Below are 27,757 nucleotides of genomic sequence, written 5' to 3' on the forward strand. Positions count from 1 at the left end.
CGAAAGTCAGTACGTACTGCTTTCCTCTGGGGGTCTTTTTTGGGAAAGGACCCAGAATATCCACAGCTACTCGCTGAAATAGGACCTCAATTATGGGGAGTGGCTGGAGAGGGGCTTTGACCTGGTCTTGGGGCTTTCCCACCCTTTGGAATACCTCACAAGACCGGACATACTTGGCAATGTCCTTGCCCATCCCCTCCCAGTGGAAGGACTTCCCCAACCAGTCTTTGGTTCTGTTCACCCCAGCATGGCCACTAGGATGATCATGGGCTAAGCTTAACAGCTTTTCCTGGTACTTAGCTGGAACCACCAACTGTTTTTGCGGATGCCAGTCTTCCTGGTGTCCACCAGAAAGAGTCTCCTTGTATAAAAGTCCTTGTTCTACAACAAACCGGGATCGATTAGAAGAGCTGAGAGGTGGTGGGGTGCTCCGTGCTGCCGCCCAAGCTTTCTGAAGGCTGTCGTCTGCTTCCTGCTCAGTCTGGAACTGTTCCCTTGAAGCTGGAGACACCAGTTCTTCCTTAGACTGGGGACTTGGGCTTGGTCCCTCTGGAAGCGATGCAGGTGATGGGGTTGTTTTCGTTGCTGGTGAACCGCTCTCCGCTGGTGCACCAGGGGGTATTTCCGTCTCTGGCTGAGCCTCTGGGGTGTGGTTGTCTGCTGCTTCAATCAGTTTAGGCTCGCTGGCGCCCTCTGGCGTTGGGGTTGAAGATGGGTTTGCAAGTGCTGGTGTCAGTGCTGGCAACGATTCTGGTGCTGGTTGCTTTTCCAGTTCCTGGTCTGGGACTGGAGGCACAGTGGCTGTTTCAGTCGTTGGTAGGGGATTCGGGTCCACTACCTCGGTCCGGGTCTCTGGTTCCACTACCTCGGTCCTGGTCTCTGGTTCCACTACCTCGGTCCTGGTCTCTGGTAACACAGACGGGGTCTCTGTGGACGGCTCAGGAATAGGGATGGGTCTGGAAGCTTGCCTGGTTTGGCTGCGTGTAACCATTCCCACCCTCTTGGCCCGCTTTACCTGGTTGGCCAAATCTTCCCCCAGTAGCATAGGGATGGAATAATTGTCATAAACTGAAAAAGTCCACATTCCTGACCAGCCTTTGTACTGGACAGGCAGTTCGGCTGTAGGCACATCTACAGCTTGTGATATGAAGGGGTAAATTGTCACTTGGGCCTCTGGGTTGATGAATTTGGGGTTGACGAAGGATTGGTGGATAGCTGACACTTGTGCCCCCGTGTCTCTCCACGTGGTAACCTTCTTTCTGGCCACTCTCAAAATTTTCCTTCACTCAGAGGGTATTTGAGAGGCATCTGGTCCTGGGGATCGTTGGTGTGATAGCGGTGTAATGAACTGCAGTCGGTTGGGGTTCTTTGGGCAGTTGGCCTTTATATGTCCCAGTTCATTATATTTAAAGCATCACCCAGCTGACTGGTCACTGAGCCGAGGTGGGTTACTGGAGACTGGTGAGGTGGGAGAATAGGTCGTCTGTGGCTTCCCTTGGGTTGTAGGTGGGGTCTTGGGCTGCCCTTGATTATAGGGTTTATTGTTGGTGTGCCCCCTGGGGTATTCGCTCCCTTTGACAGTAGCTTTTTTCTTTTCTGCCACTTCCATCTATTTGGCTCCAATCTCCCCCGCCTTGGTTACCGTTTTGGGTTTCCCATCTACGATGTGCCTTTCTATTTCCTGAGGAACATCATTTAAGAACTGCTCCATTTGTATCAGGAGGTGCAGCTCGTCCATATTGTTAACCTTTGTTCCTGATATCCAGGCCTCATAATTTGCAATGTGGTAGGCGTGTCGGGGGAATGACACATCTGGTTTCCATTTTAGGGCTCTGAACTGCCGACGGGCATGCTCAGGTGTTATTCCCATTCTGTATCTGGTCTTGGTTTGAAACAGTTTATAACCGTTCATGTTCTCCTTAGGCATTTCAGCCACCACCTCAACTAAGCTGTGGCCTCAGTTCTATCATGTACTGGTCTTCAGAGATATTGTACTCAAGGCAGGCTCTTTCAAAATTTTCCAAGAAGGCCTCAGTGTCATCACCTGCCTTGTAGGTGGGAAATTTCCTGGGATGTGGAATAGTAACTGGAGAAGGGTTGTCAGGGTTGACTGGAGCATGCTGCCTAGCCTGCACTAATTCCAGGGCCTACCGGTGGGCCTCCCTCTGGAGTTCCAACTCTTTCTCTTTTATTTCCAGCTCTCTCCTGTGGGCAGCCTCTCTGTCTCTTTCTCTCAGCTCCATCTCTTGTAGTTTTTTTTCCATGTCTTGCCTGTGGTCTGCGTCTTTGATTTGTTCCTCTGCATCCAGTTTTGCCCTGGGCCCCACACAGCCGCCATCGCTCCGCCAGGCCCTGAGCCTGAGCCCATGGAGGTGGAGGAGGGCGAGCTGGAGACCGTCCCCGTGCGGCGCTCGCTGCGGGAGCTGCTCCTGGACACTAGTAGAAGGTATGAAAACAAAGCTGGAAGTTTCATCACAGGAATAGATGTCACCTCCAAGGAAGCAATTGAGAAAAAGGAGCAAAGAACGAAGCGCTTTCATTTTCGAGCTGAAGTGTACCTTGCCCAAAGGAATGTGGCATTGGAACAAGATATGATGAAGAAAGCAATCCCTAAAGTGAGGCTGGATACAGTCCACGTTTGCGGGGTAGATGAGATGAGTATCCAGGACATCTTTGCCTATTTTAAAGAGTATCCTCCTGCTCATATTGAGTGGCTAGATGACACATCGTGTAATGTAGTCTGGCTTGATGAAGTAACAGCAACACGAGCTCTTATAAATATGAGCTCTATGCCTGATCAGGATAAACTCAAAAACAGAGAAAACAACGAGGAGAAATCAACTGAAAAAACAATTAAAAAGACTAAACCGCCTTTCTACCTTTTGTACTTACTAAATTGGAATAGAAGATTAGAGAGCCTGTAGGTACGTGTGGTCACTCTCAGAGCCCAGAGAGAACAAAGCAAAACCCAAAAACACAAACAAAGGCTTCCCTCCACCGAGATTTGAAAGTATCTTGTCTCCTGATTGGTCCCCTGGTCATGTGTTTGGTTCCCTGTTTGTTAACCCTTTACAGGTAAAAGGGACATTAACCCTTAACTATCTGTTTATGACAAGGCCTAAAGCCGGCCCTGGGTGAATCAGTTCAGTCAATGTTAGATTTTAATTGCTGACAGGAAATCCAAGATCCAAACCTACCAGCGTTAATCCTGCAGAGGAAAGCATTGCCTTCTAATAGATCAGATCAGACAGGACTCTTGAGTTCTATTCCTGGCTGCTTACTCGTACTTGTTTCAAACTAGGATGCTTAAAGTTAAGAATCTAAATCCATATTCGAGCACGTAAAGAAGTGGTCTGTATTACAGATGCTGAATATCTATATTTCCCATTCCTTAGCTATAGGTGCCATGGATCCTCAGCACCTCCAAGAGCCAAGCCATATATTTAGGTATCTAAATATAGATTTGAGGGTCTAACTTCAAGCATCCAAGTTTGAAATTTTTGAATTTTTTTATTTTAATATTTCCATGCCTCAGTTTCTCCATCTGTAACACGGGGCTAATAATAAATGCTCACATACCTCAGAGGAATGTTGTGAGGTTTCACTAATGTTTGAAAAACTACTTTGAACCTTAGATTAAAAAGGGCTGTATTTATGTCAAAAGTTATTATTATTAACAGTAACAACCATAAACAACATTATAACCATTCATGTTTATAGCACGTCAGTGCTAATCTGACAAACTAAGGCCCAGGGACTAAAGGTCTCGTTGTTTGATTACCGGTCTTGGCAGTGGATCAGAACTGCTCTGTACAACCTAGTGAGTTCTAGGGTTCTTTGTGAGCAAGGTAAAGAGATGTGCTTTTTCTCAGAAAGCATCCATCTCACAACTGAGGAGAACCTATGAAAAGTGATAATTGTACAGCATTTCAGCCACATTAAGCCAGTGCATGTAGAAATATCAAAGGCTTACTGAGATTACTTTGGGAGCAGAGAGAGGTGGCCTGCATTGACTCTGCAGTTTTATCAGTATCAATGAACACTGTAGCTCAGTATGAATAATTGTGGGAGGGGGCAATATTTCTATAACAAAGCAAAAGAGAGAAAAACGGAGGAAGAACTCTAAAGCCAAAGAGGGAGAGAAGTTACACAGAGCTGGTACTGCTGCCTCCTGGAAGCAGCATCTCCACTACTGACCATCTTGATTAGCTGATTTTTTTTGGACTTTTTGATGAAAACTAAAATATTTCAGGTAAAATTTTTTGGATGAAAACAAAAAATGTAAATATCTGGACATGCTGCCACAGTACATTATGGCAATAGTAGTTCAGGTGCCTTATGCTCCTATTTCTCTTCTATAGATCGAGCTCCTTGGCTGGACTACATCTCCCGTCATGCACCATATTCTCCCCTCTTGCTAGGCTACCATAGTGCATCATGGGAGTCCCTAACCATAATGCATCATGTAGTCTGGCTGCGGAACACAGACAGTAGAGGAAAATAAGTATGAGGTATCTGAACCGCAATTCCCATGAGACACTGTGGTGGCATTAAAAATTTTTTTTTTTCAATTTTTAGCCAAAAATGTTCATTTTTTAGCCAAAATTAAACACACAAAACCATTGGGAATTTAAAGCAGATACTTTTTGTGAAAGAAAAATTATATCTGAAGACACAATTTTCCATTAAAACCGGTACAAATGGAAAAAATTTGACCAGCTCTAATAGACATCTCTTTTCCCAGTGTAAGAAGCCAAACAGATGGATGCAGTCTAACACACAATGAGAGTTTCCTGGCGGACAACACCAGAATTGCACACACTACATGGACCACAAGGGAATTTGCAACAGAAATATAAGCTCAGCAAATTACAACAGTGAGAGAAAATGGCAACTGCATAGTTACCACACACAATTTTGTGACCCAATATAACAATTGAGGCAGTGAGGTATGATGGTGACAAGCATGATAGAAATAGGCAGACAGATTAAGTTAAACAGACACACCCATCTTGCTGATTCAAATCTAGGCTTTCACCCAAAACAGCAGTGATGGACATTCTTTCCCATGCATCTGACGAAGTGGGTATTCACCCACGAAAGCTCATGCTCCAAAACATCTGTTAGTCTATAAGGTGCCACAGGACTCTTTGCTGCTCTTTCCCATTAGAAGATGGAGAACTGGTGAAGGACAGTTACAGGAAGGCGGTTACTACAGATGACAAGAGCTGCACTTGCACCATCAGAGTGAAGGACTGAGAGACAGCTAGTACAGGATGAGTGTAAAGTACAGGGATGACAGAGAAGGGTGCAAGGCCTGTGAGACAGAGCAGAGGGTTTTAAGGTGAAGGGATGGTCTAAATCCAGTTTCCTAGTGGAAAAGTGTCCACACCACAAAACCTATTATCCTACTGGCATTCTTGTTCAGAGTATAAACAGAAAGGCTACAGACTAAATGGGCACAGGAACTGTGAAGCACAATTCTGTCCTAGAAATGGTTCCTCCAGGAGTCAGAATGAGGAAGTTTGCATGGTTACTGCCCACATTGTATATGCTTTTTGGTTGGAATGTAGATTTCAGCTGCCAAAACTGTCAATCTAATTGATATCTCCCACGGCAGGGGTCTTTCAGGGACTCCATCTCCTTCTATTGTGGTCAAATAAACCAACACCTTTCCCCTGCACTAAGTTAATATAATCTGGAAAGAGTGAAAACGCACAACAGAACCCCACCTCCCACTTTAAAATGACTATTTGCAAAAGGATCCATTTTTAGTTAACATTAGGGCACCCAGTAAAACTGAATACTAGAGGGCAAACATGTATGAAAGTGTTCAGTCAGTGGGGGAGAAGTGCAAGAAACTGATTTCCTTGTCATGGAGAAAAACACATTTTAGAATCTGCAATGAAATGTTTTTAAAATGAACAATGTATCATGTGTCAGCTTGAATTGTCTGTGAGCTGCATGGAAAAAAAAAATCACAGACATAGCCTCGACTTCATAACCTGAAAGATCTATATTCATCAACATGAGATTTTATTCCACCATGTAACAAGACACTCATCGAGTTGAAGGATGCCTGTGCGGAAATGGAGAACAAAGGAGAGAGAGGAGGTGTTACTGAAACAAATGAACAAAGAGTAGATTCATGAATGAAACAATGTTGGAAAAAGTGGTCTATGGATTGAAGTAACTCCCAGTCCAGTCTCACTTCTGCAACCAGCGCTGTGACCTAAATGGCAGATAGTGCAACTCTTGGTGACCCTGGCTGGCAGCATTACAGAGATAATATTTGCACTGGGATGAACTGTTCTTGAACTATTTCCCTAGTGGATCAGGCACAGTCTCTCTCAATTTCAGGCATGCCGGTCTTCTTGCACATTTATTTAATCATAAAAATATATTTACAGCATTGGAATGCCCAACCTCTGCTTGTATTTGAGCTCCCCATCCTGATGCCTCTTTTGCAACATGCTGGTAGTGATGCAGCATAGAGGCTTGTTCCAAAATCATGTCCAAAACCAGTGTTTTCTCTTTAATTCTCCCTTTGAGATAATGCTGCCATAGTCGGACTAGTACTCTGTTTAGTAACCACTTCAGTCTTTTGGAACAGAAATTGATTTTCCTCATCCTGGCATACAGAGATCCAAACACATGCGTGCAGCTGCTCCAGATGCAGAGAGCCACACTGCAGGCTCAGTTACATCGCTATAAATCTGGAACTAGCTGATGACGTCAATGGATATATAGCACTTAAAATGAGATCAGAATCCTGCTCAGAGGGTCTGGAGGCAGCAGCCTTAATGGTATCCAGGATGATGGCAGCAGAAGTATCATTATGAACATAAGCAGACTTATGCTGAGGCACTTCTACCAGATGCCCTGAAATGAGCCTGTTAGGCCTGGCCTACACAAAAAATTTGTATTACTTTAACTATATAGACATAGTTAAAGTGCTATGACCCAGCTAATGTGTGGATGCAGTTACACTTGTATAGAAGTGCCTATTCCCACATGGGATGGGGAATAAACCATACTGGTATAAGGCACCTTTATACCAGTATAACTGTGTTCACACTAGAGGTTGTACTATTAATATAACTATTTCGGAAAAAAATTTCATATCCCTATCCAACATATTTATACCAGTCCAAAATTTGTGTGTATACCACGGGATGTGGTATTACTGTGTCAGTGGAATGTGGGGGAGGGTGGGGGGAGTGTTCCTTTGGGTGGGACACAAATGTAACGGTGGACTGGTGCAGGCCTGTGGCAACAAAAGTTGACTCCTGCCAACAAAACTCTGTAGCATAGACCAGGCTTTTGGAGAATTAGATGGTTCAAGTAATTGTAATGAAATGTAAAGCCTTCACCTCTGTGTAAGTGGTTCAAATATCTCTCAAGGGTGTTGTTAACCAAGAGTTAACATCCGCTGCTATTCAGAGGTCTGTATGAAGTGAGTTGGTCTTAGTCCTGTCCCTACTGGCAACAGTGCACATGACAAAATCTACTACTGCAGTTGAACCTTTAGGTTACCAGAGAGGCCAAGGACTTAATGGGAATGGAGCCTGAGGAGCTGCATCCTCATCCCTAGTGGAAAAAAAAGTTTGATGGATACATGTGAGGAAGCTAATCCTGCTACTCCCAGGCTGCACCTACTTTGTGGATACACAGCACTTTGTTTTATCAATCTGGCACTTTTCGTGGGAACATACTTTACTCCAAATTCAATTACAAATGAAAATCAAGCTGTTTCCTCCCTTTATTTGATGAATAAATGTGACTGACTGAATTAATTATACAGTTCCTTTAGAGTATGTCGGGTCTGCTTTTATTTGTTCTTCTAATAGAAGCTGCCTATTTTCATTAGTAAATCTTTATTGATTCCACAAACATCAGACACTCCTCAATTTACTACAGCAACAAGATGCTTTAACAGAGCTGTGACTGGAAGATAACAGGATGCTAGTATACCCTACTTCATGTTAGGCCTCACAGTGGCACACTGCTGTTTTTTTTTTTTGTTTGTTTGTTTTTAAATTAAAATAGTGGTTTCACAGTCAGATAAACCAACTGGGAGATCATGCCAGGTATTTTGTAGGATAACACAATAAATGTGAAATTAACAAAGGCCATTTTTGTGAAACGTATTGGACTTTAGCAATTTTATTCTTGGCTCGAAAGCAGAGACTCCCTCTTTAGAGTCATGGTTGGGAAATAGTTCCTTTTGTAGTAAAAAATGTGAATTCTTTCTACTGAGGCAATTAAGAGGAAACCAAGAATAAAAAGTGAAAGTAGAAAATGGGAAACGGAGAGCACGTCTTTCAAATATTGAAAAATATTATATGGCAGCAAGTATTCGATTCTGATTAGAGTGGGCACTAGAAAAGAGAGGGGTGGAGTGAAATAGACTGAAGCAAGCTGGCTGCAACCAGGAAATCAACAGTGCCAGGAAAAGGCAAATGAGGAGAAATTTTCCTCTACATGGCTCACAAAGACCCTACCACCGTGTAAGCACAAGCTCATCACAAACTATTCTATGAGGAAAAGTGTCAAATTATACTCCAGTTTGGGGATGTACTAACATGTCTGTCAGCGCCAAGGTTCGTGACCATGAGACCTGTGCAGAGAAAGGCATCTATCTATCTGGTTCTTCGACTGAGAAGGGTAATCTGATGTCCTTAGAAGTCAGAGGGAAATGTGGAATGTCCAGAAGTCATTTTCAAAGATTTAAAAATGTGCTCTAATATTTCACAAGCATATTGGACTATGAACTGAACATGAGCTGAAGTGAAGGAGAACATCCATGGGTAAAAGCCTATATTATTAAAGAACCAAAATGGCCAAAGAAAAGATGAATATTAATCTAGAGGAGTTGGACTGAGGAAAAAACAATTGCAAGGGAGCTTCTAAAACTGTTTAATTCAAACCGACAATTTGGAAGTTGTTGCTTTATTGACGTGTAACCTGACTCTCTGGTAGGAATCTTAGTGCTGGAAATGAAGTCTCTGTCTGGGCATGATTGGGTAGGTGTACTGGGACTGCTCCAGAATAAGATGTACAGGAGTACATGTTTGATATTGAATCAAAACTGATGGCTATGAAGCTACTAATATATCCAAGTATAGCTGGGAAGGTAAATTTAAAAAATGAGCAGCTCTGAGCATGACAGTTGCTTGGCACCTTTTGGACAGCCACTTAAGGGGATGGTACCCTTGAAACTAGAAGGGTTGGCAATGCTTGCAGAGATTACAGAGAAGATAAATGGTTCTCCAGGTCACAGAGATTTTAAGGCCAAAAGGGACCATTAGGATGAGTTAGTTTGACCTCCTGCATAGCAAAGGCCATAGATCCTCACCAAGTGATTCCTGCACAATGCCTCGGTCTTCTGGTTAAACTAGAGCATGTTTTAGAAGACAGTCATCTTGACTTCAGGTGAGGGAGTGTGCACCATAGAGGTGCTGGAACTAGGGATGCTGCCGCACCCCCTTGCTTGAAATGGTTTCCATCATATACAGGGTTTACATGTTGGTTCAATGGCTCTCAGCACCCTCATTCTACAAGTTATTCCAGCACCCGTGGTGCACCACGTCCCTTGGTATGTTGTTTCAATGTTTAATTACCACCCTGCTCTACTAGACAGTGGAACAGAGAGAAAGTGAAGATAGGCAATGCATGACATAACTCAGGCTTTTTCTGGGAAATGGCTGTAATGAGGATAAGAACTGGTATATCCTGCCAATGGAGCTGTATTGTAATATCAATGTACCAATGATAACACAACAAGAAATCACAAGTCACAATTGTTTTCCAAGAAAGAGACCGAGAGGCTTCAATTCAGCCTGGCTGTGTAGGATGGGCAGGTTCTTATGCTCTCCCCCATGCACTGAGCACCGATGTATGGATCAGAGGAAGTACCTCAGGGTTTGACCCATAATACATGCTTAATTCATTTCAGTGTATAGGTGGAATTCACTTATAGTAGGTTGGGCCCACAAACAATCTGACACCTCCTAGTCCCAAACAAAACAAAAAAAGTAAATTTCTGTTTTCACCTGTATAGTCTGAATTCAATTGGGAAATGAGAAAGAACAAAACGGGGAAGATATACAGCATCCAGCAGAGAAAACAATATATTCAAATATGTCCTATGTTCTACAAAAATAGAACAGGCAGCATCAGAGGAAAAAAAAGGAAAAAAAAACCGAGGTGGTTGCTGAGCATTGAGCGGGTGGCCCAGCCTGGCTTATGGTGCCTTGACACCTCAGCCATGTATTGGGTCCATCAATTTGCTCTTACAGTTTGTTCTCATTAGAACTACCGGCTTGAGAAAGAGGAGGTAGGGAGAAGTGGGAAGGAAAACCTTGTGTTATTCCTGGAATGATGTGCTTTTTCTTCACTGTTTATCTGTTCTGTACCATTCAACTGTTCTTTGTTGCACAGGAATAAAGTTTAGTTTTGAAAGTATGTGAGAACAAAGCTGCAGAAATTGCCTGGAATTTCCTTCTTTTTCAGCCATCTGGCTTTCATTGCTTTTCTTCTCTCCCCTCCTCCACACACGTTTACCAAATCTTTTCAACACACAGCGACCAAGCTATTGAACAGTTATAATTAAGAACACAGCCATGGCACACTCTTTCTTCCTTTTGGTAGTGCTCAGTGGTTTATCATGAGCTGTTCATGCCATAGCAGTTATAACCGAGGGTGATTATATCTGATTAAACGATGACTGCCTTTGTACTTTGGGCAGCGGAAGGAAACGTTTTTAGACATGAGTCAATTTTGCTGTCAAGAAGAGTGAAGACATCACTGGAAATTAATTCTTCAGACTATTTTTAGAACAATTTAAAATACAAACATAGCAAGCAGAAGAAATGTGTGTTTTTATCTCTCAAAGAATCGCTGTCCAAGTGCAGTGGGGGGAAAACTTTATTTTTAACTGATGAGTTATTCTGAGTCTACTACTGGATAGAGCTATTCTATCTTCACTAATCAGTTTCTTACAGCTTGATTCTGCACTCCTGTTACACCTGATTTTCACTGATGCGTGATCAGAATTATGCCCTGGGTGTATCTCTGTTGCATGCACTCAGAAATAACAAATAAGGATACCTTAGTCTAAGGACAGGCCATTCTATTCTGTTAATTTCTAATACACCAAAAACCACAGTATTGAGGCACCAAGTTCAAAAATAAGAACTGCCAGTGTCCTCTACATTCCACCATTCCTTGTTTCAACAGTTATTATTTATGGGGAGGTTTTGTTTAGCTGTATCCAAGAGAAGTCACTGGGCTTTCCTTCCGCCATTTTTCTTGAAGGAAAAACTTCCTCACAACAAAATCCAAAACCATGGGACACCCAGCTGCTTTGAGCTTTGCACAAGGAAACAAAACCAGGCAAGTTTTGTGTGAAACTTCTCTGGGTTCTGAAAATCTTCTGTCTAAACTCAAAACATAACTTTCTGTTGATTCCATATAGCTGTGAATTTTTTAAAACTTGAGTTTTGTGGTTTGGTTTTGGTTTCTCACCGATAGATGATGTACAGTGTAAAGGTTCTAAGATAGCAGGCCAGGTTTACAAAATTCTTCAGGCACCTAAAAATGAGGGTAGGTGCCTGGTGTATTTACAAAAGTGGCTAAAGCAGGGTAAGTGCCTCATTCTATTGGGAGTTAGGGGCCTAACTCACTTAGGTGCTCTTATAAATCCCATAAGTCTGCAGTCCTTCAGCCTACTCACCTTATCCTGACTTAGAGGGAGAAAAGTTGTCACACAGTAAAGATCTCTTCCCTGGGTTATCTCAAATGCCCAAGAAAAATGATGGAATAAAATGATGGAATAACAAACAGAGTGAAAGCCATTCTTTTCAATTCCTCCTGTGGTAAGTAATTTTCTGTTTTGAAAGCGTCTTAAAAAAATGACCAATCATAAAAATCTTCTAGAATTCTACTGTCCACTATTCTTGCACATACGGTACGTAACAAATAAAGCTGGTTGTTGCCCAGGAAAAGCTTGTTTTTAAGCCTTAGGCCTGGATGGAATAACCCTTTGAGAAGATATGGAGATTGCCATTGGTAACCTGAGAGTGTCTGTAGCAGAGGCAAAGCCCTTAAGCCTACAAATGTTCTCACTCTTAAACCAACAGGAAGTTCTTAAAGTGGATTAGACTCAAAATGTAACCATGTTTTGTCCCTTTGCTGGCTGAATCTCCACTGAAGCAGTTTCTCCTGACTGCCTAAACAGAAAGGGAGGGAATTCTCATTTTATAGGGCAGGAATTCTCAGAGTTTTTCACAGTGTGAACTACATTCTAGTATCTTAAGGGCCACCTGCCACCCCATTTGCTATGTCCAGTGGACTCACTCTCTTCTTATTCACAACAAACACAATTACAGCAGGCAATTACATGGCACAGTCATATTAGGAAAGAATTAATATATTTTTAGCTTCTTTTAATGTAGTTTAGCAACTGGAAACAAGGAGGAAGAGCCAGTCCCACGAGACGAGCCAGCTCTGCCCATAATTCATCAGCGAGAATACTGGGAATCAGTATGGATTTCGGTTTGGAAACCTCTGTCACAGAGGCCTCAAAGCACTAGAGGTGAAATCCTGTCCTCAGTGAGGTCAATAGGAATGCTCCCATTGACTTCAGTGCGGCAAGGATTTTACTCTAGATCAGGGGTCAGCAACCTTTCAGAAGTGGTGTGCCGAGTCTTCATTTATTCACTCTAATTTAAGATTTTGCGTGCCAGTAATACATTTTAATGTTTTTTAGAAGGTCTCTCTCTGTCTATATTATATAACTAAACTATTGTCATATGTAAAGTAAACAAGGGTTTCAAAATGTTTAAGAAACTTAATTTAAAATGAAATTAAAATGTCGATCTTACGCTGCCAGCCTGTTCAGTCCGCTGCCGGCCTTGGGTTACGTTCACCTAGGCCGGCAGCAGGGTGAGTGGGACCGGCGGCCGGGACCCCGGCTGGCAAGGGGCCAGCAGCCAGAACCTGGGGCCAGCAGTGGGCTGAGGGGGGCCAGTGGCCGAGACCCCAGACTGGCAATGGGCTGAAGTGGCTCAGCCCACTGCCGCTCAGCCTGCTGAGGGTCTGGGGTCCCAGCCCTGCCCAGACAGAGTGGGTACCTACCTTCTCCCTGGTTCTGACCCATTCTCTTCTTCTCTCTCTGCACTGAGCTGAGAGTGGGAGCGCACTGAGCACAGGGCTGGGGGTGAAAGAGCAGGCTGGGTGTTGAGGTGTAGGGTCTGGCCAGTAGCTAAAATGAAGGATGGGGCTCAGGGTTGCAGCAAAAGGTTTGGGTGTGGAGTGCTTACCTGGGCAGCTCGCATTTGGTGCAAGTTGTGCAGGTGGGAATGCGTGTGTGTGGGTGGGGGGGGGTGCAGATGCTCCCATTTGGGGGTGCAGGGGTCAGGGCAGAAAGCTGGGTGTGTGTGAGGGGAGTGCGGGGGCCAGGGCAGAAGGCTGGGTGTGTGTGAGGGGGGTGCAGGGATCAGGGTAGGGGCTTGGTTTGTGTGTTGGGGGGTAAGGCACAGAGCAGGGTGGGAGTTGGGACTCCCAGGCTCTGGGAAGGGGCTGGTGTCTGACGCTCAGGGGAGGAGTGCTGAAAGCGAGGATTCTGGATTCCTAGGTTTCCAGCTGGGCTCAAGTTGTTTGATGGGATGGGAGGCAGACGGAGACTAGGGTTCCAGACTCCTGGGTTCTGCCCTTAATGCCAGAGGGGAGCGGGGCCCAGTGACCTGGGCTGGGGAAAGAGGCATGAACCAGCTGTTGCCAGAGTCCTGCAGGCGGTGAGCCGCAGCCCCTGGGCTTGGGTTCAGGCTGTGGGACGCAGCCTGCCCCAGTACAGAGCCAAGCTCCCAGCACCGGGGCTCCAGCCCCGGGGCAGCCTGCCTGAGTCCAGGAAGCAGGGCTGGCCATGTTCAGTGCGAGCAGGCACACGGCGCAGCTGAGACCCAGTACTCTTCCCCACTTACAGGCCTCGCGGACGCTGCAACTCCTGTGTGGCCGGGTCCCTCTTCCTGCCCCTGCTGGCGGGGCTGCTCAGACTCCGCAGACAGCAGGTAGCGCTATGGACACACTAACCCGGAAACACAACCTCCTGCCGGAAGTGATGGAGGTCAGGAAAACGCGCAAATGCCGGCGGGAGAAGCACAGAAGAGTGGGCCCAGCCAGGCAGGATTTTTAATGATACACTGCTGCCTGCTGGGGTCCAGCCGCTGGCCCCGCTCAGCTCGCTGCTGGCCTGGGTTCGGCAGCGGGCTGAGCGGGGCCGGCAGCCAGGACTCCAGCAGGCAGCAGCATGCCATTAAAAATTGTCTCGTGTGCCGTCTTTGGCACGCGTGCCGTAGGTTGCCGACCCTGGTCTATAATATATAACTAAACTATTGTTGTATGTAAAGTAAATAAGGTTTTTTAAATGTTTAAGAAGCTTCATTTAAAATTAAAATGCAGGGCTCCCCGGACAGTGTGAGTGCCACAAAAATCAGCTGGCGTGCCACCTTTGGCACATATGCCATAGGTTGCCCAACCCTGCTCTAGATTGCCACCAGAACTCCTGGATCAAGATTTCTTGAGTTAAGATTCTGAAGGTCCTTTCATTAGGATGATAGGATTAAAAAGCAAACAAACCTTTCTGATGTCATCTGTGCCCCTTTGGAGGCTGCGGATTGTTGCTATCAATATTACTTGGTAATTTATATTTATATAATGCCATTAGTGTAATGGCACTTTGTAAGCTTCTAGGAAACAAGGCTCCTGTCCTAAGGAACTTAAGGCTTGATTCTCATTTACACAGTAAATGTAATTTATGCCCACCTTAAGGCCCCTTTACATGGCCAGAATTGAGTTCAGAGGCCTTAGCCCAGAAAAGAACCAGTCCCTTACAATCTAACCTAGATATACTTATCCAATGGAGCTATGCCACTACATCGACCACAACTTCTGTGGATCTGTCCTATTGTAGATAGCACAACAGGTGACAGTTCAACTGCAAAGCAGTGCTGACAGCAAGAGAGAGGAGATCAGTGTTGGAAACTTCCCTGAAATTATGTGGTAAGGGAGGATTTCAAAGGAGAAAGGGAGGTTGATTAGTGCACGAGGCATGAGAGGCTGCCCCAATCCAGGGGGCAGTATAAAAAGTTACAAAGCCAAGAGTGCAAGGTGGGAGGTAGGCTGGAGAAATGCACAGGGAAGGAGGGTGGGGAGAACATTTAGCAAGAGGTAGGAGGAAATGCGAAGAGAGACATAAGTGTGAGCAGACTGGACCTACATACTACTTTTCCCACTCCCACCCTGACCTTCCATCAAAGGAGAGTTAGATATGGCTATGTCTGGAGAGGAGCAAAATTGCCACCTTTAAGTCTGTTACTGAGTGGCCAGAGAGGTTGAAGTGCTCTCCTACTGGTTTTTGAATGTTATGATTCCTGATGTCAGATTTGTGTCTATTTATTCTTTTGCATAGAGACTGTCCGGTTTGGTCAATGTACATGGCAGAGGGGCATTGCTGGCACATGATAGCATATATCATATTGGTAGATGTGCAGGTGAACGAGCCCCTGATGGCGTGGCTGATGTGATTAGGTTCTATGATGATGACACCTTTTCATGTTCTCTGTATGTGTGTATATATCTCCTTACTATATGTTCCATTCTATCCGATGAAGTGGGCTGTAGCAGGGCCGCCCAGGGGTGGTGGTGGGGGCAAGTGAGGCAATTTGCCCCAGGCCCCACAGGGGCCCCCAAGAGAATATAGTATTGCAACTTTTTTTTATGGAAGGGGCCCCCAAAATTGCTTTGCCCCAGGCCCCCTGAATCCTCTGGGTGGCCCTGGGCTGTAGCCCACGAAAGCTTATGCTCAAATAAATTTGTTAGTCTCTAAGATGCCACAAGTATGCCTGTACTTTTTGTGGATATAGACTAATATGGCTGCTACTCTGAAACCTAAATCTACTGATATATCAACATAACCATACACCCCTGAGTATACTACTCATATAAATAGTACCATACATGTGCATATGTAAAGGCTAAGAGATTGTCATTTGCACCAGTGCCCCTTTTTATACCACTCTGTCAATGTAAAGGGGCATTAAAGTGGGCTTATGTTATGTTTAAACCCATTTTAAGGTATTTTACATTGCCAGAGCAGTGTAAAGGAGCTTTGATGTAAAAAGAATCAGGCCCTAAATAATTACAAACATATATAGTACATTTACACAGATAATACAGTATAATTACCTATAGACTTGGAAAGGCCTAATCACATCTAAACAAAGCCCCAAGAATCTTTTAAAAGCCATTTTGCTTCATGCGTGACATAGATATGATACCCTGCCTTTTTCCTGGAAATGGGAAAGTGTGATATCGTTAGGGTGATGGTTTTCCACAGCATCCTCCACCGTAGTATCTAAGTACTGGGAAGAATAGATTCTGGAGCACTTTTGAGGGCAAGGTGGACTGAGAGGTAGGAGGGCGGACAATGTGGGCATCCAAAAGTTTCAGGTAAGTTTGGGTAAAGTTCAGATGAGCAACCAAACATTTGGATGTTCATCTGATTTCAATGCATGAGCCTTCTGAGATATGCCCCTCCATTTTAGCATGGTTCTGTGACTCTAAGAAAAATAGTACTATACACTGAAAAAGTTATAATACATTACACAGTGTGTGTTATGTGTGTGGGTATTGTTTAAATAGCTTACACTGAAATCACCTCATGATAGTATATTTGATTTGTTTCTGCTGTGGTATCTTTAAATCCCATTGAAAAATCTTCAGGCAAAGCTCATGATCACGAGTCTTCCATCACCATGGTACGCAGCTAATCATTTTTAAAGCCAGTAGGGACCATTAGGTCATCTAGTCTTACCTTTTGTATAACAAAGGCCGTAGACTTTCATCCAGTTAAATTCTCTCTCTTCACTTTACAACAATTAAAAAGAACCACGTAGGATTGAAACAAAACATTTGTTTAGTTTATGAGGTGCCACTGGGCTAAAAACCTCAGGCCCTGATACTGTTCTCAGTTATACTCATATACACATAGAATTCCAGTGAAGTCCAAGTTCACACCAGCAAATTTGGCCCCAAATGTCCTAGTTTCACAGATATTCAAAACAGTTTTAAGTGGGAGTTTGGGACATTGCAAATTAGTTTCAAGCATCAAATAACAATAACTATTCCTCTCCTGCATGCACAGGAAAGTGTGCTGCTGCTGAAGGTAAGGATATAAGCTGCTGCCTACCTTGGGGGACAGGGCTCCAGATTACAGGCTTTCAGTAGCTGTGGAGGACGGCGGCTGGTCACACACAGAGTTTCATCTGCAATCTCTCTCGTCTGTTTGTTCAAGCAAGTCACAACAGCCTCCTGGACACCTGCACACAACATTCCGGTCAGGACTCAGTGCATAGAACCCAAGGGGTGATGAAGTGCAGACATGGCACCTGCAGGGGTCCTGCTAAATTGCTGTGGAGGCCTCTGCACATCAGAAAATACAGTTTGATACTCAGGACGATCAATGAAGCCAGTTCAGACATTACTGACAAACCTGTAGATGGGGGCAAAGGGAGGGGCTCCCATGCCCGATGAGCTGATTGACATGCTAGCGTGACGTTTTGCTGCTCGTGCTCTACAGCCATGTAATGTGCAGGGCGAGGTGTTCCATGCTGACTGGAAGCTCAGTGAGGACATTAACTTGAGCACCTAAAGGCTAGGAATGTCCCTCCTGGCATGTTGGCCCTGAATGACTGGGGTGAATCACAGGCCTCCACTCCCTTTTGTTTTAACAGGAAACCTCCACCTATAACTCTTGTAACTCTCCAGAAACAAACACGCCTCCGGCCACATTCACCATTGCTTCTCCTTTCCTCCTATTCCCCACCTACCTGAAGATAGGGTGACCAGATGCCCTGATTTTGTAGGGATGGTCCCGGTATTTGGGGCTTTGTCTTATATAGGCACCTGTTACCCTCCACCCCAGTCATGATTATTCACACTTACTATCTGATCACCCTAAATGAAGTTCCAATTAAATAACTAAAAAGGAGGCCCCGGCTTTGCTTCAATCAGCCATTGCTGTCAATCTCTTAAGAAACCTTTATTTGGGTGACAAATTCCTTGGTCCCCCACCTTCCACAAGTGTCACTGAAACAAGCAGAAGCACAAAACAAATGTCCTTCTAACACTGAAACAATGAATGCAACCATACTGCATAGCGGCCAAGGCAGCAATGTGATCATTCAGTTAAGAGCGGGAGTGGTGTTAAAGATGGCCCATTTATATGTTACATTTTAAGCAGAACAGGACTGTTCTAGGTGCACAAAAAAAAGTGATGTGATAATATTCATCATTTGTGAACAATAGCTGTTGTCAGACTGCCGCATCCAGAGACTAGAGCTCTAATAGCCCCCAAAGGTGGTTCTATTTGATCTGGTAGCTTCACTACCTCTTTGTGGCTTCCCCATGTAGGAGTTTCACAAATAAATTGCTGTCTAACGTTATGTGCAACACAAAAGTGTTAGCATTTTCACTGTGCTTGCCTTGGATTTGTAATCCACGAGTGGTCTAATCCTGAAGGTGCTGAGTCTAATCCCTCTCCCCAAACCTCACTGCAACTGAGGAGTCTCTACAGCTCAGGATCAGTCTCTTAGGCTACTCTTTGCTGTACAGTATTTTTTTTTCTTTTTAACTTCCAGGCCCTGTTTGTGTCTCCTCCTTGCTTATTCAGTCCATCTAAATTGTCTCTCGTGTATACCCAGTAGCTTTCTTGTCTATCCTGCCAGGATACTGCCCCACTCATTAGAAAGCTTGCAAACTTTTTAAGAGAGTCCAGATTTTATTTCAAAAACAGTTATGTCAATGAAGGGTGAAGCGTTTGAAACTTTCTACTAAACATCCCCTACCCATATGCTTTAACACTGACAGCAGGTTTCAGAGGGGTAGTTCGTTTGTATTTTGCTGCAACAAGCCACATGTCAATATCAAAATATTTAGTATGAACTGCAGACATATTAAGTAGCATGTTCAGTTACAGCTCACTGGCAATACCAACAGAATGTTTAAATTAATATTGCAACATATATACACTATTGTAACAGATGTACCCAAATATTCAAGATGTGCTGCATGCAGTCTCAGAACCTTCCAACAATTATCCAAGATAGGAACAGACTCAGGTATTATTTATTGCTTGTATTTGCCATCTAAGCTGACTACAAGCCAATGGCATTATGATAACTTTGTAAGCTGCACCGTACAACTTCTAGGGTTAAACCCTCCCCCTGCTACACAGACACATATGGTGGCAGAAGGGGCGTAAGAAGTCAAAATGCAGTGTGGGATTGTGGCGCTCATGATGTGGACTGGATACAACATCTAGTCATAGTGCACAAAATTGAACTGGCAGTTCCCCCACTCCTAATATGATGGGACAGGCACCAGGGCCACAAGGGTCATGATTATTCAAGCAGGGAACATGGCTAGCACTCAGCCCAGCAGACATGATTTCTGCCACCATCAGCAAGTGTAAACGGCAAATACATGTCACAGCACAGTATTTTGACCCCATTGTTAACACCTTGCCCAATGACTGCAGGGTGTCTCTTGCCTGCCCTGAACATGTCTGGCCCCCAGGCTGACTGAATTTTGCTGCCACAGGGAGGATTTGGATTTGGTCTTGGGAAATAAAAAAAATCTCTATCTGTCTCATGAAAATGGAAAGTTCTCAAAAGAATGCACTGCAAACTGAATTTTTTTTTAAATTGTTTTTATCGCTATGCGTGAAATGCTGATTTCTCAATATAAATGTTATAGGCTAAATTCACTGGTGTGATACTACTGATCTGAGTTACCACAGCAGCACAAAGGAGCTGGAAACCTGGCTCAACGGGCACTGGGGGACTCTCCGAATATAGGGGACTTCCAGTAACACAGAACCACCATAGTGGCTCTAACATGACCTGCTATCTTGTCTGCCAGCATAAGTATTGTGGAAAACAGGGCTGGCGGCTAAGGAGCCCCTGAGTCCATCTAGGCCCTACTGCCAGATTGACTCCTGAAGGCTATGGTCATAGGGCTGCAGTAACCTGTGCCAGGAACCAAACAGTCTTCCGGCTTGGCCCAGCATCAGGGGAACATAAAGGTGGCTCAAAACAACTTTTGCCTGCCCACCCCTCCCCACACTCTCACACTTAGTGTGTCACAGCAGGCTAACATAAACTGTCCCTATATTTTGGGTAGGCCAATGCATGTAATTAAAGACAAGTTTTAAATCAATACAAGGACCATTGCTTATGTTCTCCAAAATTCTTCCATTACCTGTCAGAAACTGTGCAGGAAAGTACTAAGAAAAAATAAGAAAAGGCCGCCCCTTCCACTTTCCAGAGGACACTTGCTTCAGATTCACTTCTAAATATTATTTATCACACAACATTTCACCATAATGAAGCTGTCCTGCTTCAAACTGTTTTCTTTCAAAATACGTATCAGTTCATGAATGGGAAATTAAAATGTAACAGGGTACGGGAGTGGGACATCAATCTAAGAAGTTTAAATTCACTTTCAATATACCATCAAATGGGATTTTCTATGTTTATATCTACCAGAATAGCATAATTGTTACATGATATCTGATGACAGCTCTGGGAAATACAACCACTAAAGGCAGACAAAATTACTAACTAGTTCCTTCTGGTTGCTACCTCTCCAAGGTGAAAGGTTACTTCTATGTCTATCCAATTTCATCTCATGAGAGTACAAAACCAATAAAATTAGCTTGAATGGTCTTGCAACTTAGCTACAAAAATTTTGATTTAGAATCTATTTCTTAATCTGGCATATTTTTGGTTGACCATATAAAAATAAATAAATAAATCTCCCGGCTAACCATTTTTGTCAATAATCAAAAGATCTTAAATTGGTAAAGCAAACTGTTTCTGTCATCATAATTTATGTATGTTATGTATGTTATATATGAAAATGTATACATATATATACACTGTAAATATTGAAATTGTTTCTTTTCGGTTCAAGGGGACATTGCTTGAGCTACTCAAGATTCCAGGTTCAAAATACAAGCATTACAAATCATTATTGGCCAGTCAGACTCAAAATACAGTGGTTGCTATTAAAAAGTCAGCATTTGCCACTAGTCAACACACACTGGTATAGTTAGATATAATTAGAGCAGGAAATAATGGTGGAAAACTGTATGTTAACTGCAATCAAATGCCAACTACTGTAGACAGCACTTTGCGATATGCTTTACATCCTTTTCTATCTTCTGGAACTTTTTTCTATTGTATTTGACTGCTGGAGGATCAATATTTAGCCAACTATCAAACTTCAACCCACTACTGACCTCTTTCCAATTCTGCAATATCATTCCCATTTAATATAGAAAATGGATTCTTTTGGCCATATTATTTATCTGCATTCTTTTGTAAACAGTGTGAAAATTGCCTTTAAAAGGGCAGCAGCTGGGAAAGCCTAGGGTTTTAAACAATTGCAATGGGAAAATATTTGAGAACCAACTGGACAAAAGATAGCATAAACTCAAATTAGTACTATACAATGTGTAAATAATTATCATAATATGCATAACCTTTGACTTTCATCAACTTTTAGATTCTCCAAATGCAAAGTCTGTTAAGCTTTAGGCAATCGAATGGTTGGCTATTTTTGCCATATGTTTTCTTTTTGCACTTGAATCCAAGTTAATATCAGATGGTAGCATAAGCTACAGAAACCAGCTGAGCCTCCAGTAGTTCAGTAAGCAAATGCACCTGCAGTGGCAGAACTGTGCATATATGACCATGTTAAGAGACAAGCACAAAAAATTATGCTAGTTCGTCTTATTAGGCTGCTTTATGTTATTCTTCCTAGTGTGAATATAAAATATGAGTAATCAAGAACAAAATGTAAACAGCAGTATTAGCTGCATTAATCATTCACAGCTGAGAGCATGAGCATGGCATTTGATACTCAATGGGCCCCGAATAGGAAATTCATGTAGCTTTCCACTGTAGCCTTTTTTATTCTTCAAACAGACGTAGCAAAACCCTCTTTTAGACAGTGCGCATTGCAAAGCATGTATACCGGAAAAGGGGAAAGCAAATTAACCAGAGCAAAAAGCAAAATTGCCCTCACCTCCTCCACAGGATTCTGAGCATTCCGTAAAGCCCTCGTATTCCCAGTCATAGAGTTCATCAAAATCCTGGAGGCCCCCATAGATCAGTTCAATTTCCTCAGGGTTAGATTCAGCAGCCTCCCCACTGCAGGGGCCGCTGTAACAGGCTCGTTGTGATGCAGGTTTGGGACCTTCACATTCGTCGATTGGCAGGTCAGCCACAGACTGAGAGAAAGACAGGAGCACCTGACACTTCACAGGCCGCACCTGGCTGCCCACCCCACATGTGACACTACAGGCAGACCAGGCCTCAGGAATAAACCTATGGTAAGCAAGAGAGAGGGCAAAGTAAGCAGCAGGTCCAAGATAATTGGGCAGCATTCCTTGTCCAGTGGTTGCAAAACACATCATTATTTGTCTGGGAAACTAGTGTTTCATCTCATCATACAAGTACTTCTGTAAAGTGCTCATCACAGCCATAGGTCTTTGATACCTTATAGTTCTTAGGGCAAATCTCAGTATAGTTCTAATGTCTCTCTTACCCCCTTCCTCTCTTCTCTGATCAACACACACAACATTCAGAATCCCAGATGTGAGAAATGAAAGACACCTGTTACATCATCTAGTCCATTTATACTTAAATATATATAATACACAAGCAGACAAAAAAAGAAATACTATGTTACAACATCTTGGAGCTCTTTGGAATAGGAGTTGCTATATAAATGATTATTATATAATTTCTATTATTATATAATTTCACCATGCTCAGCAGCTGATAAGGCAAATACTGGAAATAATTTCAGGAATTTATATTTTTTGTTCAGCTTCCTAGACCCAACTTTTACATTATGAGTTCTAGGTCTGGAAGAATAGGTTTCCTCTACTATAATCACTGGCCTCAAAAGAACATAGGAATTTGGTGGAGCTGAAAGCAAAAAAAAAACCCCCCATACATGGGTTGATATTAGAAATACATTTACTAACAGCAACCTCATAATAGTATCAAAGATAGTGCAGTTTCTCCATACACTAAAACCAGGAAATAATGATGAGGTTTCAGATACTGTTATGTAGTTATCATTGGCAAATGTTGCTTACTGATTAGTGCAAAAGCTCACGACCATGGGAATGCAAAGTTTTTTTGTTTGATCTATACCTATCTATCTTCACTGACACAATGTGCTTTTCTGTGTATGAGTGACAGAGTAGCAGCATTATTAGCCTGTATCCGCAAAAAAAAACAGGAGTACTTGTGGTACCTTAGAGACTAACAAATTTATTTGAGCATAAGCTTTCGTGGGCCAAAAACCAATTCATCAGATGCATGCAGTGGAAAATACAATAGGAAGATATATATATTTATCTTCCTACTGTATTTTCCACTGCATGCATGTGTGTGTGTGTGTATTTACACACACACACACACACACACACACACAGAACATGAAACAATGGATGTTACCATACACACTATAACAAGAGTGATCAGTTAAGGTAGACTTGAGGTAATGGAGCAGATCTACCAAGCAGCAGTTACTCTAGGAAATAAGAAGCAACTGTGGTGTTTCAGAGCCTATGCTGTGGTAACTACTGGTAAATGTTGCCTTCTCAATTGTGTTCACAATAATAGTAATCGTCATCATCATCATCATCATCAATAACTCCCTAGAAGCCAGAATCATGGACCAGAACTCCACTGTGTTAGGCCCTATACAAATGCAGAACAAAAAGACAGTCCCCTGCTTAATTCTAATTTTTTTAATGAATTAATACAAAATGCTTTCCAAACTTGCTATTTAAGTAACACAAACAAAAAGAGTACACTTCTCTGGCACTGGTTCATTGCTCTGTCATATCTAAAGTCACTTTCTCCCTTCCTCTGTGCAGCAAAAGTGATGCTGCTTCTTCCCCGAAGCAATGACAGTATTGGCCTGCCCTCCCAAATGGATTCTGGGGAGATGTCCTTTCTTCTTCTCTTCCCCTCCCACTTTTTAAGAGGACTCGCTCACTCTTTCAGGGGACCCACTATTGAGAAGAGAAGGGAAAACTGAAAGGAGGGCACTCGGTGACCTTGTTCTGTTATGACTGACCTTATAGTCTCTGTTACTGAATGGCTGAAACACAGTTGACATTATGGAGCCCAGCTGTGGGAAAGTCTGAAGGATGCCATTGTCTGCCACCCCCCCCAGCGGGCGTCTCTCTATCAGTGGCACTGACAAGCCAGTAAAAGGAGAGGGGTTGGGATCAAAAGTGGAATACTTGACAAAGAAAAATATGAGTTAAAAATAAATAGTTCTTGTAAAGAAAGCTATGTACTTGTTTCTTTTAGCTGCAGACACTCATCTGGTGGGCCACACAGCCTTCTCATATTACAAGAGTTTTCTAGGCTCCCTTGCAATGTGACTGACCCTGTATTTAAAAGAGGCAGTGTATTTTCCTATATGATTTCTTAGTTGCTGCTGTTGGGCATAGTGCACGGGACCTATTTCAGCTGAAAAGATTTTTGCTGTGCCAGTTAGTATGTATGCAAGGTTCATAAAAATGTAATAAATACAGCAGGTCAGACTGTGCATGCTGGTATGTTGAATAAACCCAGAGTAGCACCATTGACTTCAATAGATTTACTCTGGATTGATGAGATTTTGGCTCATTGGTTTTGTAACATAGCTAACAAAACTTGATGAAAATATATTTTAAGGAAATGTGGGAATTAAAACAAAAACCACATAGAACATGAATTTGTAGGGCAATCAATAAAAGTGGGCCAAATGTTCAAAGGTCCCACCATCCAGCCTTCAGTTTGCATATGCAATCAGTTGCATGTGCAAGTGAATAGTGAATAGTGCTTGTATGTGAAAACCCAGCTGCGCATGCCAACTGATAGAAATCCATTTACCTACTTTGTGTATATAAGCACTGTTTGAACATATAGGCTTTTGCATGCAGAAATAATTGCACCACATTGTGGACATGAGAATCTTTTGAAAATTAAATTCAATTTTAATTTTTCCAGACTCAGACTCAAAACATAAGATGTCAGCTCGCTTCCCGTCTCATGTGATATGCTGCGTGGTATTTTATATCTCTCCCTCTTAGTTTAGACAGCATGATCTAAGATCTTCTATAATTACATAAGGGAATTTATTTCAAAACTCAACATGACTGGCATTTAGAATGTGGCTTTTCAGCTAAAGATCATCTCATTTATAAAAACAACAGAATGGACTTTGCTATTTTAACAGATATTGGTGGTGAGAATGTCCATAATTTGTTTTGGCATGAAATGATCATATTAATTTAACTTCAAAACTCTCCAGAGGGCAGTTGAGCAGCACTGCATACTTTGCTTTGTGAAAGTAGCTGCAGGGAAACGGGTGAAGTGGGAGGCTGAAACATAAAGCCTGATCCAACATTCACAGTCAACTCATGACTTCAGTGGACACTGGATGAGACCCACAGCTGGCTCCGTTTTCTTTATGAGGAGATCAAGACCATTCTATTTGACTGTACATGCCATGGGCGCTGCTCCTTGAGAATCTGCGTATCTACAGATATATTTGAAGAATCAAAATGAATACTGACTGACAGAACATACATGATCTAATGGGCATGGTGAAAACCTCTTCTCTCTTTCTTCACTGCCACTCCTCCAGCTGTTCCCTTATGCTTCCTTTTGTTCCTTTCTTAAGATGCTATTTACATTTTTTAAATCTTCTTTGGGTTACTCTGGGGTTTAGCTAAAGATCTGGGTGCTCTGAACCTTTGAAAAAAATCACAGGTGTCAATTTAGACACCCAAAAAATCAAGACATCCCAAAGCAATGGCTATTTTTAGTGACTTGCCCAAAGTCCCAGAAGGTGTCTGCGATAGACCCACATTTATTATTGTGGCTCTAACTTTGTGTGCATCACTCTAATTTGCTGCATCAAGGTCAGATTTTTGCAGTCCTGGTGCAATCAAAACTCCTACTGGTTTTACTAGGAATACAGGTACTAAATTGAAGAGAAAGTATTTAGCATTTTTTAGCTCCCTTTTTAGGTTGTTGTTGGAATGTTTTGTTTTAATTTTGCAGCAGTAGCTGTAATTGCATATTTTCCTTTAGTTACACTGCTAATTTTTCCATAGAAGCACTGCAAGCATGAATAGGAAGAAAATATCTGTATGGTTTCGAATGCAATAAATGAAAAGATTTAGAAAAAAGGCATAAGGACGTTCCTTTAGGAAATCCTTGTTCTGACTTTTAATTTAAGGATGTAGCCCAATCTGTATCCAAACGTGCCTGCTGCATGATGCAGGGGTACTACCTGGTCAATCCGGGGAGCAAGGTGTTAACCAAGATCAACTTTGCATAGGCACAATGGGGAAGAACTATAAACCAGATGCTTGGAAGACTGAGGGGAAGAACCCCTGCAGGGGTGACAGGATTGGGTTAAACCCTAAGGCTGTAGAGTTTTTTGATTTATTTTCTGCTAATGGTCATTCATTTCACTTGTTACCAGTGCATTAGCCCTTGAGAAAAAAGTCCTTGCTGGCTGCTTCTGTATTTTTCTCTGCTATGTAATTTCAGTTTTCAGGGCCAATCCCCTGAAAGGACTGTAGAATCTGTAAAGCATGTGATTGAACACCATTTGTTTTAAAGTGATGCTGGTCATTGGTCCAATGTATACTTTCCCAAAACTACTGCATTGTGTCTACTTGAGAGGAAGGATGGTCCAGTGGTTAGGGCATTAGCTTGGGAGACCTGGGCTCAAGGCTCAAGTCCCTGCTGTGCCACTGATTTCCTCTCTGACCTTGTATAAGTCACTTAACCTCTCTATTCCTTAGTTCTCCACCCGTAAAACAGGGATAATAGTGCTGCCTGACCTCACAGGGATGTCACGAGGATAAAGAAAGACTGTGAGATGCTGTTATAGGTTGAGACCAAAGCCCAGAAAAGCTGAGAAGCACCGCCTCGGGCCTTTGATCATTTCCCATGGACTGATATTTTCTTTCTTTTTGTGTTGCCAAAAGGCAAATACTTCAGGGCATGTCAGTCCTTTATTCTGGATTTTCTTCAACTGCTGGAAAACCTGTCTAGCTGCCAGGTTCAGGATGCTTTCTGCTCAAACACAGTCCTTCCACTGTTGACTGTTGCTGATTCATCCTGTGATCTATAAAATTCTGTCTCTTTCTCTCTGTCAATGTTCAAGAATTTTGTTCATAATTAAGACAAAATACTTTTTTACCGCAAGACATTCAGATCTTATTAATGACTGTCCTTTACACCCATTTTTAAATCTTTTGTAAATTTTTGAGGGTGGTGAGTTTTTGTTTTATAGGAAAGAGAAAAGAGGTTTCCAGAAATGAGGAACAGGGCCATACAAGTACCATAGACTTCCACACAGCGTTATGTTAAATGCCTTTAAATAAAAGACATCATGATTATAAGTTTGCTTGAATTAAGTCTAAATCTCCAAGTACACCATACTCCTGTACTCAATTTCTCCATCTCTTATCTAGAGCCTGATGCAACTTTCACTAAAGCCCATTAACTTCATCAGGATTTGAATAAGGCCCTTATATCCTAATGAAAGAACCAAATACAATTCAGGGTAGAGGATTATTTTAATGCAGGCCCTGAAT

At 42.8% G+C, this 27,757-nt stretch overlaps 1 protein-coding gene across 5 annotated transcripts in view; it reads right to left on the reverse strand.

Moving 5' to 3' along the window:
- Positions 1–27,757, reverse strand: part of ADAMTSL1 (ADAMTS like 1) — a 703,248-nt gene that overhangs the window by 101,359 nt on the left and 574,132 nt on the right. For all 5 annotated transcript variants that reach the window (XR_007773162.1, XR_007773161.1, XR_007773160.1 and 2 more), the window contains 2 exons: positions 22,153–22,454; positions 17,252–17,381 (listed from right to left, as the gene is read on the reverse strand). Coding sequence is in view for 1 of the 5 variants with exons in the window: in XM_050944097.1 (XP_050800054.1) it covers positions 17,252–17,381; positions 22,153–22,454 (432 nt within the window). In the remaining 4 variants the exon portion in view is untranslated. The remainder of the gene's footprint in view (positions 1–17,251; positions 17,382–22,152; positions 22,455–27,757) is intronic.

Source organism: Gopherus flavomarginatus, chromosome 3 (assembly GCF_025201925.1).
Source record: "Gopherus flavomarginatus isolate rGopFla2 chromosome 3, rGopFla2.mat.asm, whole genome shotgun sequence".
NCBI classification, from domain to species: Eukaryota; Metazoa; Chordata; order Testudines; family Testudinidae; genus Gopherus; species Gopherus flavomarginatus.